At 40.5% G+C, this 13,195-nt stretch overlaps 1 protein-coding gene across 2 annotated transcripts in view; it reads right to left on the bottom strand.

Moving 5' to 3' along the window:
• Positions 1 to 1,882: 1,882 nt before the first annotated feature.
• LOC120300349 (cytochrome P450 2K1-like) overlaps positions 1,883 to 13,195 on the bottom strand; it is a 57,110-nt gene continuing 45,797 nt past the window's right edge. The window contains exons 8-10 of one of the 2 annotated variants that reach the window (XM_039326224.1): positions 4,523 to 4,664; positions 2,192 to 2,393; positions 1,883 to 2,059 (exon numbers count right to left, since the gene is read on the bottom strand). In XM_039326224.1, coding sequence (XP_039182158.1) covers positions 2,209 to 2,393; positions 4,523 to 4,664 — 327 coding nt within the window. In that variant the 3' untranslated portion in view covers positions 1,883 to 2,059; positions 2,192 to 2,208. Of the gene's footprint in view, positions 2,394 to 4,522; positions 4,665 to 13,195 lie in introns of both variants that reach the window. The other variant, XM_039326223.1, reaches the window with a different exon arrangement.

Genomic DNA, 13,195 nt, shown 5'->3' on the forward strand with positions numbered 1-13,195 from the left:
CTGAGGGTCTCCGGTGGAGGAGGGTGGGACTGGGGTGAGTGTCGGGACATGGTCTCTCTCACCCTCCCTCCCTCCCTTCCTGTTCCTTCCTTCTTCCCTCCCACCCTCCATTCCTCCCTCCCTGTTCCTTCCTTCCTCCTTCCCTTTTCCCCTCACTCCCTCTTTCCCTTCCTTCTTCCCTTTGTTCCTTCCTTCCTTCCTTCCTTCCTTCCTTCCTTCCTTCCTTCCTTCCTTTATTCATCTCACCCTCCATTCCTTTTCCTCTGTTCCTTCTCTATTCCTTCTTTCTTCCCTCCTTTTCCCTCCCTCCCTCCTTCCTTCCAACCCTTCCTTCCTTCCCCCCTCTGTTCCTTCCTTCGCCTTCTCATCTCTTTCCTTCCCCCGTGCTCAGGAAGGGGAGATGGGAGGGTGAGAGATTGCCAGCACTAATATGCTGCTGCTGACCATTCCTATACCATGTGAGTGGTCCCGCTGAAAGGGATTCCTCATGGCTGCGAGACTGGAGATGCTGGTGTGTGTGGGGGGGTGCTGATCCACAACCTGGTTGTATCCATAAAAGCCAGAACGTGCTCAGCCTAAGATCCACTGGAACCAGCAAGGAGATGCCCTGCCACCTCTGTCCTGCCCCCTGGGTGTGTGCACAGGAGACAGCCAGTGACGGTATTCTGATGAAGTCAGCCTGCAGGGCAAAACAGGCAGCAGGAACGCTGGACTCTACTTGCGCGCGCACCCAGGGGATGGGATGTAGCTGTCCTATGGATTTAAGGTTGAGTGCATTCTGGCTTTGATGGACGCAACCAGATTGTAGATCAATGCCAATCCCCCCACCTCATCAGCACCTCCAGCCTCACAGCCACGAGGTTTCCTTTCACAGGGACCCCCCCCCCATGCGGGATAGTAAGACCAGTAGCAACATGGCAGTGCTGACAATCTCTCCACCTCCCATCACCCCTTCCTGAGCATGGAGGAAAGAAAGAGATAAGAAGGAAGGAAGGAAGTGTAGTGGAGAGGGGAGTTGGGGAGAGATTGGTGCTGGCTGGGAGGCTTTGCCAGAGCTCTGCAGATTTGGCAGAGAGGTTGGGAGCTCCAGAGGCCTTCGTGGTCGCTGGCGGCATGGTGGGGCACTTGGGGAGGGATTTTTAAAGAGGAAGAGGAGATTGACTGGGGGAAGAAGATTTTATTTTCTCTTTTCCGGAGAGACAAGCCAGAAGGAAGGAGAACAAGGTAGGAAGTTTATTCTCTGGAATAAACTTTTCACCAACTTTTAATTCTTGAAAGTTGAGCAGCAGCGGCTTGAGTTTTTCTGCTCCATCTGAGTGGAAAGAAACAGAGGTGCACAGCAGGTTTGTTCTCAATAAGGGAGGCACCCATGTCTTCTTGAGATCAATCCTGCTCTGCACCTCCAGTTTCTTCCTTTTAGACGGAGCAGAGAAAATAATACCAAAAAAGTTAATACAATAAACAGAGGTATAGAATCAAGATCATGTGAAGTATTAGTACCGCTTTATAAAACCCTAGTAAGACCACACCTGGAATACTGCAACCAATTTTGGTCATCACAAAAAAGATCTTGAGACCTTGGAAAAAGTTCAGAGAAGAGTAATTAAGATGATCAAAGTCCTAGGGTCTAAAACATATAAAGAACAGCTACAGGACTTGGGTTTGGCTAGTCTAAAGAAAAGAAGAAATAGGGGAGACATGATAGCAGTGTTCCAGTATCTGAGGGGGCCAGGTTGTTCACCAAAGCACCAGAGGGCAGGACAAGAAACAATGGTTGGAAACTGACCAAAGAGAGAAGCAACCTAGAATTAAGGAGAAACTTCCAGACAGTGAGGACAATCAACCAGTGGAACAGCTTACCCCCAGAAATTGTGGGTGCTCCATCACTGGAGATTTTTAAGAAGAGACTAGACATTCACCTGTCTGAGATGGTATAAGTTCTCCTGCTTGAGCAGGGGGCTGGACTAGAAGATCTCCAAGGTCCCTTCCAGCTCTATTCTATTCTAACTCAAGCCACTGCTGTTTAAACACTCTTTATCTGAACAGAGACCTTGGGGAGATGGGGAGCTCCTTCTGTGATGGGATGGTTGAAAACACAGTGATTCACTGCGTTTCCAAGCATTGCATTCACACACAGAAGACGCTCCCCATCTCCCCAAGTTCTCCATATAAAGAGAATGTAATATAAAAAATGTATATATTGTCAGATCAGCGTAACACAGCACAGGTTTTGTAAGGCATTGGAGGGGAGGTAAGCCCAACACCAGGGCTCAGGTCCAGGTCATCTTTAGAAATTCCCGGGGGTGGCTGGAAGGTAAATTTCTGCAAGAGGCTGGTAAAGAAGAGGAAGAGCTCCATTTTGGCAAGGTTCTCACCAGCACATTTTCTCCGACCTGGAAGAAAGCATACATAGCGAAAACAGTGAGGGTTGATTAGTTTTTTAAAACCATTTCACAGGGTTTCCCAATGTCCTATGGCCATGGAGAGATCAGCACAGAGGTAAACAATGAAAGATCAAAGATATGGAGAGAAGGAAAAATTTATTAAAGAAATGGAGACAGAGTACAGGTATTCTTCGACTTACAATGGTTTGTTCAGTGACCGCTCGAAGTTACAACAGCACTGAAAAAAGTGACTTGTGACCATTTTTCACACTTAGGACCGTTGCAGTATCCCCATGTTTATGTGATCCAAATTCTGATGCTTGGAAACTGGCCCATATTTATGATGGTTTCATATGATCGCCTTTTGTGACCTTCTGACAAGCAGGGTCAATGGGAAAGCCAGATTCATTCAATAACCCTCTTACTGTCTTAATTACTGTAATGATTCACTTAACAACTGTGGCAAGGAAGATCGTAAAATGCAGTAAAAGTCTCTTAAAAATTGTCTTGCTTAGCAACAGAAATTTTGGGCTCAGTTGTGATTGTAAGTTGAGGACTACCCACATTTTTCAAACTACCAAATGGCAGGAGATTTTTGGAATTAAAGATTAAGTCAAAAAAGATGGAAAATTAATGCCAACAAGTGGAGTAAAGCCTCTCCTTTAACTATCTAGATATCACATTTCATTCATCCTGCAAATGGAAAAAAGGTGTGGGCAACATCCTTAAGTTTTTGATTCCAGGAGGGCAAATTAAAATATTGTAGGGCAAGGTGATATCTGAGATATTTATGGAGACGAGATATGTGTTGGGATAAGTGGGTTATTACTCAATTGGACATAATCCAAAATAACTTCACAGGGAAGATTTGAGGCCTCCCCAGGGTATCCCTTCTACTTAGCTAATTCTCTGCTCTTTGGGGAAAATTTAGTTCTTGGAATAAAGAAAACTTCAGAAAAAGGCTTCTTGAAAAGGATGCTATTAAATGTTCTGTTGTGGCATAGCCATCCATATTTTCATCCTGGTGCCATTACAGGTAATATTTGATATACAAAAGTTCATTTAGTAACTGTTTGAAATTACAATGGCACTGAAAACAGTGGCTTATGACTGTTATTTCACACTTAACTTCCCCATGGTCACATGATCAAAAGGGTCTAGGATGACTCAATGCTGCTAGTTCAACACGGCCAGCTGGGGGTAGCCTTCTCGCCACTGCCAAGTCCCCTCTGCCAACTGACTGCTGCTATCTCTTTGCAGGACATCTCGACACCAGAAATTTTGCTGTGGGGATAACTTGCTTCCGGTGCTGAATGGAGAGCCAGGTGGGCGAGTGAGCAGGCTGTCAAAGGGGGGCAGTGATGGGTGGAGAGTGGAGGTGGAGGCAATGGCATGGAGGCAACGACAGGGAGTGGGGTGCCAAAATGAGAAACCACCCTGAAGCTTTTTTTTTTTAAAAAAAAAAAGCTGCATCGCTTAATGTTTGAGAGTGTCTTGCTCTGAAATGGGGAAGCAATGAGGTGGGATATCAGCTTTTTAAAAAAACTAAAAAGGTTTCTTTTGAGTTGCATTCAAATCCTTGCCTGTCAAGCACATTGCAAAGTTTGTAGCTGCATTTAACTGCGGTCTGATGCACTATGGACATGGGACTGTGTGAAGAGGAAAGTTCGGAGTCCAAGCTGAAAAAATACCTCTCTCCTCAGCATTACTCCTTTCACAGTGGTGGCTTTGGGGGGACTATTTGTGCTCTGCCACATTGCTTTGACCTAAGAATAAAAGCTTAAGAAAAGCTAATAAATGGTTCAAGCTAAGAAGACCCAAAGCTCTATGTCCATCTGAAGGCCCCAGTGAGCCAGGAAGGCTGAAAGATAAGATTCCTCCTGGACTGCCAAAATGCAGAGATGCTGAGGCCAGCACAGCAGGAGTAACAGTAACTCAGACACAGAGCTGAGGATTCCCCTGGCAGACTCTGGAATCAACATACTCGTCCCTGAATGAGCCTCATGGCCACACATGTTGGCCTAAACTTTTTCAAAACAAGGTCTATAAGATCAAACTTTTATCAACTGTTTTATTTTCAAAGAAGGCGTTAAGGGTTCCTTTTATAGAACATACTTTACGACATCAGAGAATCTCACCTGCGGAAAATGGCATGAATGCATCTCTTTTCACAAATTTTCCTTCAGAGTCAAGAAAATGCTCAGGATAGAAGTCGTGAGGCTTCTCCCACTGAGATTCATCATGGAGCACAGAAGTCAGCAAGGGAATGATGTGCGTGCCCTACAAAATGAAAAGATAAAAGGGATGATATGGAAAGTAGTATGTCCATTTAATGCACATCTACATAAATTAATACAGGGATGTTGTAAAGTGTTTATTGAGATATTGAACCTGGAGCAATATTTTATATTCAAAAAAATACAAAAACTATATTTCCATCTCCATGTTTTCCTCTCAGTGGTTTTTTTTAGACGTACCTCGGTTTTAAACATCACTTTTTTGCTTTTGATTTACATGTTTAATTAATTATCTGGTTGTACACTGATTTATTTTATACCCCCTTTGCTAGTCTATAAATGTGAACTTGTTATCTCTTTTTACTGCTTTGCTTTGGAGTTATGAAACAGTTTAGCTTTCCAGCTATGGAAACCAATAGCTCAAAGAGTTTCTCTTTGGTAGTGAAAGTTATTTGATCTGACTTATATTTGTATCAGATTTCTACTGCAAGGATTTTGTGTTTTACTAGTTTTTAAAAGAACTTTGCTGTTTTATTTTTCTTTTGTATATATCTTTGGTCTTTCTTTTTATTTCTAAAAAAATGGGATTTTTCGCTTTCTTTTCTATTTTCTCTCCATTGAGGGAAATATTATCTTAATTTTTTCTATGGTCATTTTTTTTAAGGAACATCTACTTCTTTTGTCCTTGAGAGGAATTGCTTTTGTTTTGTTGTCAAAGTCCAAGTATAAACAAAATTTGGATTATATTAAAAATGAAAACTACAAGAAATCAAGGATTTTGAATGTTATACATTATATACTTTTTACAATGCCCACAAAAAGTGACACAAAAGAAAGAACAACTTAATGTCAAAGGCTTCTTGGACAACACAAAAAATACTTTTCAATTTACAAGCTCCGAATGAAAATTTAGATGAAAGGTCTGATGATTTAACGAATCATAAATCAACCTAAGGACGATCCTCAGATACAGGAACAGCAGCTAAATCAGACTTGCAGTTGGATGGATTAGAAATCAGTTTGTTGCTGAAAGAATTGAAGGAGCTTTGCTTGAGAACTGCAGGCTCTTTGGAGAAAGCTGAAAGGGGCATGAATTTAAAAGGTCGACAGATGCAGCATGGATCAGCAATGATCTGGACTTTATTAAGAAAAGATTGTGGAGATTGTGGATGAGATGTATTATATTCAATCAGAGAATGACTGTTAAGAGAGGTTGTGGTTCAACTTGTACAAAAACCTTCTGAACAGCAAGCGTTGCAGGGATATTCACAACAGAGATCTATGACTTTGGGGAACGAAGATGCAGTTGTTTGAAAAGATCCCAGTTATAATTTTAAGGAAAACTTTTATTATTAAGAATCAGTGGAAGATATTTAATCCTGGACAGAACAGTGATAATAATTGCAGTGGTTTACGGTAGATTAGAAGCCATTGGGGACTTTCTGTGTGTGAAATACAATAATAGATTGTTAACTGACCTTGAAGTTAGTTTTGGGCTTTCATGTTATTTTTTTTTAACAGTAAATAGATCGTATGTTAAATTATCTAAAGAAATAGAACTGTAGAAGTACAATATAAATTGTAGGCCTGTTTTGTTTTAAATATATTTATCAATATTCAACTAGGGACAACTTATATATATGTTTGGTTTTTTTAAAATGAACATTTTTTTCTATTTTTTAGTTTTGCTTTGTTTAATTTCTCTGTAACATCAAAATAAAACATAAAATAAAAAACCTATTAAAAGTAAAACATGAGGCAAATTAATAGAGTATCCTCTGGACCAATTCTAAATAGCTCTTAAGCCTTTGAAGCCTGTTCAGGAGATTCTGAAGCTGTGAGGGGAAAGTTGGGTGAGAGTCAGGTGAGCGTTTTGGTCCCTCTCCTGTGGGTCAGAGCTGGGGGGGGGGGAGGAGTGGCTTCCTACTTGATGGGTGAGAGCAACTGGGCAGAGTGTTATTTGTATACTGAGTGGACATATTGTGAGTGTGCTGGGGGATAAGGGGGTGCTGGATATGGCCATCTGCTGCAGTGAGGAAGGGGGTGGTGTGTGCTTGAGGGCACTGAGAGCAAGTGCTATAGTGCCTTTGGGCTCACCTTTCCCCTGACTATCAGTTGGAGCAGGTTCCCCTTTTAAAGCAATAGTGTGGAAGATGGAGGATAGAATGGTCTGTAGGGAAGGAAGAGGAAGGTGGTTTATTTCAATGGTGTTGGGTAATGGGAGATACAAGAGGTAGGAGGGGGCGGCCATGGGGAACACAACCTCAGAATTTAGTACCAGTTTTGTGTTCTGCCCCTTTACACTTATCTCATTTACCTGGCCAGCAAATCTGTAGAGGCCCTGGTTTTAGGCTGCTACTTTTAAATGTCAGATCAGCATGTAATAAGGCTTGCCTCATTGCCAATTTGATTCTTAAAGAGAAGGCTGGTCTGGATTGTATCACCAAAAACTGGCTGGGCCCAGACGTTAGAATAGAATAGAATAGAATAGAATAGAATAGAATAGAATAGAATAGAATAGAATAGAATAGAATAGAATAGAAGCTGGAAGGGACCTTGGAGGTCTTCTAGTCCAGCCCCCCATTTAAGCAGGAGAACTATACCATCTCTAGCCTGTTCTTAAAAATCTCCAATAATGGAGCACCTATGATTTCTGGAGGCAAGCTGTTCCACTGGTTAATTATCCTCACTTTCAGGACATTTCTCCTTAATTCTAGGTTGCTTGTGTCTTTATTCAGTTTCCAACCATTGTTTTTTGTCCTGTGCTCTGGTGCTTTGGAAAATAACGTGACCCCCTCATCTTTGTGGCAGCCCTTCAAATACTGGAATACTGCTATCATGTTGCCCGTTTCTTCTTTTCTTTAGACTAGCCAAACCCAAGCCCTGCAGCCATTCTTCATATGTTTTAGTCTCCAAGCCTTTGATCAGCTTACTTGCTTTTCTCTGAATTTTTTCCAAACTCTCAACATCTTTTTTGTGATATGTTGACCAAAATTGGCTGCAGTACTTTTCTTTATAAAGCAGTACTAATACTCCACATGTTCTTGATTCTATGCCTCTGTTTATACAACCCAGGATTGTATTAGCTTTTTTGGCTGCTGCTGCATACTGCTGGCTCATGGTCAAGTGATCGTCCACTAGGACTCCAAGGTCCCTCTCACAGTTACTGTTATTAAGGCAGGTCTCGCCTAATCTGTACTTGTACCTTTGATTTTTCCTGCCTAAATGTAAAACTTTGTTTTACTCCACATTGAAACTTATTTTGTTAGACAGGGCCCATTGTTCAAGTTTATCAAGATCTTTTTGGATCCTGAGTTTGTCTTCTGGGGTGTTGGCTACTCCTGCCAGTTTGGTGTCATCTGCAAATTTGATGAGTTCCCCTTCAATTCCCTCATCTAAGTCATTGATGAAGATATTGAAGAGCACTGGGCCTAAGACGGAACCTTGTGGTACCCCACTGCTTACTTCTCTCCATGTGGATGTAGTGCCATTGAGGACTACTTGTTGAGTATGGTTTGCCAGCCAGCCATAGATCCATCTGGTGGTGATGTCTATTCCACCTCTTTCTAGCTTACCAAGGAGTAGGTTGTGGTCTACCTTACCAAATGCCTTACTAAAGTGTAAGTATACTACATCCACAGTATTTTCCTGGTCTATTAGTTTTGTTATGTCCTGGGCTTGATTGATGGAGCAGGTGCAGGGAACTGCAACGAGACCTTGGCAGACCACATGGCCTGCTGAGCCATACTGGCTGCCTGTGAGCTACTGAGCATGCATTTGAGTGGGAAAATATATTGCATTCATTGGCTGGCAATGCCCCAGGCTAAATGTATAAATAGGGGCAGAGCCATCTTGTTTCCAGTTCTGTTTAACTTGAAATAAAGAAGTACCTATTTGTTACTCCTGCCTTGTTCAATGCCTACCAACACGAGAAACAGAACAAGTTTAGTCACTTTATCGAAGAATGAAATAAGATTGGTTTGACGTGATCTGTTTTTGACAAACCCATGCTGGCTACTAATTATAACTTTGTTTGCTTCTATTTGTTCACAGATCTGTTTTTTTGATTATCTTTTCTAGGATCTTCTCAAGTATTGATGTTAGACTGATTAGTCTGTAGGTTCCTGGGTCCATTATTTTCCTTTCTTGAAGATGGGAACCACATCAGTCCTTTTCCAGTCCTCGGGTATTTCCCTGGTGTTCCAGGATTTTTAAGAGATATGGTGCAATGGTTCTGAGATAACATCTGCCAGCTCCTTCAGAATTCTGGGATGTAATCAGTCAGATCCTGGTGATTTATATTCGTCAAGGTTGGATAGGTGTTCTCTTACCATTTTCTTACTTATTTTAATGTTTGTTTCTAGTATGTCTTTTTCAGTGGGTTTTTTTGGTATGTTGGGCTATGATTTCTTTTTGTGTGAAGACTAATGCAAATTATGAGTTAAACAATTCTGCTTTCTCCCTATTGCCTGTTATTTCCTTGCCATCTTTTTTCTTTAATGGACCTACAGTTTCCTTGACTTTTTTCCTGTTGTTAATAAATTGGAAGAAACTTCTTCTTCTTCTTCTTCTTCTTCTTCTTCTTCTTCTTCTTCTTCTTCTTCTTCTTCTTCTTCTTCTTCTTCTTCTTCTTCTTCTTCTTCCCCTTCCCCTTCCTCTCCTTCTCCTTCTCCTCCTCCTCCTCCTCCTCCTCCTCCTCCTCCTCCTCCTTCTTCTTCATCTTCTTCTTCATCATCATCTTCATCTGCTTTTGTTGATCCACATTTTAACTTCCACTGCTGTTTTTACATTTCTCTCTGTATTCTAAATCTACTTCATTCCTTTCCATCACACACAGGGGGGATAGAATCATTGCTCTGGAAACCTTTGGTGAGCAAGTCTTTAAAGGTAGCCATCTAATTACAAATAGGTAAATGCCTAATTGGAAGTTGACTTTGAACAAAGATAATTAAAAGTTTTTTGGGGGAATCTTGTATTTAGCAACCAAAATAAGAACTGTATTTTCAAATACTGCAACTGATACGGCAGTGGCATTATCATTGTCCTTTTACTTCACTAAAAGCCAATTTGGTGTAGTGTTAAAGGCATCAGGTTAGAAAGTGGGAGTCTTGTCCTGAGTTCTAGTCCTGCCTTAGGCACAAAACCAGATGGGTGACTTTGGGCCAGGCAATGGCAAAACACTTCTGAAAAATCTTGTCAAGAGAACTGCAGGGGCTTGTTCAGGTACTCTCTGAGAATCAGACACAATTGACTGGAGGAAAAAAAACTACTCCATTAGTCCATTAGTACCTGTTGATACTAATATTGCCTATTAAAAGAGCAACCTGTAACCCACATCCTTTCTTTTCATTTAGTTTCAGAGGAATATTACATAGGGTATTATATGCTTTAGAGGACCCCTTATCTTATTGTAATTACCTGTCTTATAGACTATTCAGATTTAATTTCAGATCATTCATCTTTTTTGTCCAATTAATGTATTTTTCCCAAAAAAATGATAGCATCTTTCTTCTTCTTCTTCTTCTTCTTCTTCTTCTTCTTCTTCTTCTTCTTCTTCTTCTTCTTCTTCTTCTTCTTCTTCTTCTTCTTCTTCTTCTTCTTCTTCTTCTTCTTCTTCTTCTTCTTCTTCTTCTTCTTCTTCTTCTTCTTCTTCTTCTTCTTCTTCTTCTTATTATTATTATTATTATTATTATTATTATTATTATTATTATTATTATTATTATTGATTTCTGTTGCAAGTCTTTGTTCATGCTGAGCCTTTGCTTTCCTAACTTCATTTTTGCATATTCTGGCTGTCTGCTGATAATTGGCCTTAGTTATGTGACTCTCTTTCCATTTTTTGTATTTGTCCTTTTTGTCTTTCAGTTTGACAGAGAGATTTTTGTGCAGCCATGCTGGTTTCTTCTTCTATTTCTTGTTTTTCTTTTTCAATGGTATTGTGCTGGACTTGGCTTTTATGATCGCATTTTTCAGGGTTTCCCATGCTTCTTGGGTTGTTTCCCTTTTTAGGATTTTCATCCATGGGATCTTTCCTAGGTTCTCTCTGAGTTTGTTAAAGTCAGCTCTTTTGATGTTTAAGACCCTGGTTGGACTGTTTTCTGTTGCTAGTGTTTTTGTTATATTAAATGTAATTCCCTTTAGCCATGGCTTCTGGTGTTAACTGTTTGTGATTATATTTTTCTTGTGTTTTCTTTTGTTGCACTTGCATTTTGGTTTGTGACCGCAAAATAAATAATAATAATAATAAAAAAATTTCAGTATGACATGGTCATTTTCGCCCAAGGTTCTGGTAACTTCAATTCTCTCTATCACTTCTTCTCTATTAATAAGAATTAAGTCCAGTATGGCTTTAAGTCTAGTTCCCTCCTCCACCTTTTGGATGACAAAGTTGTCAGCTAGGTTGATTAGGAATCTATTTGATCTCCCACTTGCTGCAGAGTTTGTCTCCCAGTTGATATCTGGATAGTTGAAGTCACCCATTACTATTGTGGTATGCTTCCTACATACGTTTGTTAACTGGTTGGCAAAGAGTCCATCTATTTCTTCTGATTGGTTGAGTGGTCTGTAATATACACCTATGGTAATGTCAATTTTTTTTCTCTTTTATATTGACTTATATATATTCTGGAGAGATTTTATCTTTGATCATGTGCGTTTCTGTAGATATGTAGTGTTCTCTTACATATAGTGCAACTCCCCTTCCTCTTTTTGTAGACCTGTTTCTGTTGAAAAAGTTGTATCCATGCATCAGTACATTCCATTCATGGGTTTCGTCCCACCAGGTTTCTGTAATGTCAACTGTGTCATACCCTCCGTCATGTACTCTTCTTCTAGTTCGCCCTGTTTGTTCCCCAAGCTTTGAATATTTGTATATAAGCATTTAAGGCTTTTATGCCTGTCCGTGGATATGTTTCTTGCATCTCCTGAATGTTGTTTGAATTTTTCTTTTTTCTCATCTTTGCCCACCTCATTGTTTGATTTGTTTTCTTGGGATTTATGATTGGTTTTGGGTTCTAGAAATTTTGAAGATTGGTCACCCTTCTCCTCAGTTTTAGTTTAAAGCTCTCCTGATGAGTTGGGCCAGTCTTTTTCCAAGTACATTTTCCCGTTTTCATGAGGTGCAGCCCATCCCTTGCCAAGAGTCCTATGAGAAGGAAATGCAGTCCATGATCAGGAAACCAAAGTTTTCTTGGCAACATCAACCCTTTAGTCAATTCATCTTTCCCTCAATGGGTGTTGGCCTTTTATTGGGAGTAGTAATGAGAACACTACTTGTGCTCCTAGCTTCTTAACTTTATTGCCCAGTTGTATGTAGTTTCTCACTATTGTACTCAGATTGTTTGTTGTATTATTCATCCCAATACAGAGGAGGAGGAAGGAGTAGTAATCTGTAGGCCTAATTATTTTGGTTAGGTTCTCAGCCACATTTTTGATTTTTGCTTCAGGGAGACAACATGCCACCCTGGATTGTATGTCCCATCTGCAGATGGATGATTCCATTCCTTTGAGGATAAAATCTCCTATTACCATCACTTGCCTTCTTTTGGGGGGAGGGCTGCTGTCTGGGGTGCTTGTCTGTTTATCTCTGGTTTGTTTGTTGATGTGACTTTTTAAGGGATATTTGAAGTTATTTCCTTGCTAAGTATCTGCATGTTTTTTTTGAGGGGAAGGTTGTGGGTCTGCGTGTTTCTATCTAGGGGGAGAAAACAATTGCTCAGTTTTAGTGGGGCTGCTTATGGTTGTGTTGGATTGGGCAGAAGGGGCTTGTTAGTTGTATGCTGCTTCTTTCTTTCGGTATTGTGTTTCCTTCTTTGTGTGACATACCTCCATTTGTCTTCCTCTGAGGGTTTATCAGTAGGGTCAAATCCTCTGGGAATTATTTGTTCGTTAATTGGTTCTGTTTGGGTAAAGCTTTCTTTTGTACATTGGGGTTTGGCTAGAGTTGCCTCTAAGTGCCTTACTTCTTACTGTAGCAGTTCACATAGTTTGAATCTAATACATGTATAATTTGGGTGTTCTTTGGGCATGAGCGAATATTGCATAGCACAATAGTGTCAGTCATCTGTTCCATAAGTATGTTTTTTGAAAGTCCCTCTTTTTGGTTGGTGGATGTGCTTTGCTGTTAGCCTTATTTCTAGCTTCTCTGTTCTGGATAATTATGCCTATTTTTCTGTTGTTTTTTCTGTCTGTTTGTGCTTGTTTTTCTGCCTTGCTATTTTGGTTTAGATAAGTATGTGGTAGTAGGCCCTTTGGTTTTAGAAGAAAAAAAATGCAGTTTATATTGAAGTTAAGTGTTGGAATAGGGCTATTTAATGAAGGGAAGGGCTGCTTTCTTCTTCACAAAGGAATTTGCTTTTAGCTTTCTGCTCTCTGCCTAAAAATTCTTTGCTATCCTTTCTTTTCTTAATTTGCTCCTTATTTATCTCTCTCCTTTCTGCCCTGGTTTTGACTGCCTTTCTGTGCTCAACCAGTCTTTCTAGCTGCTCCCAGTTGCCTCCAGCCTTTTCTGATGAGCAGGTTTAGGAGCCGGGAGGTCTTCCCCTCTCAGTAATGTGCCCAGTGGGTTATTGAGTA

Source organism: Crotalus tigris, unplaced genomic scaffold (genome assembly GCF_016545835.1).
Source record: "Crotalus tigris isolate CLP2741 ecotype Arizona unplaced genomic scaffold, ASM1654583v1 scf7180000024340.7048381, whole genome shotgun sequence".
Lineage (NCBI taxonomy): Eukaryota > Metazoa > Chordata > Lepidosauria > Squamata > Viperidae > Crotalus > Crotalus tigris.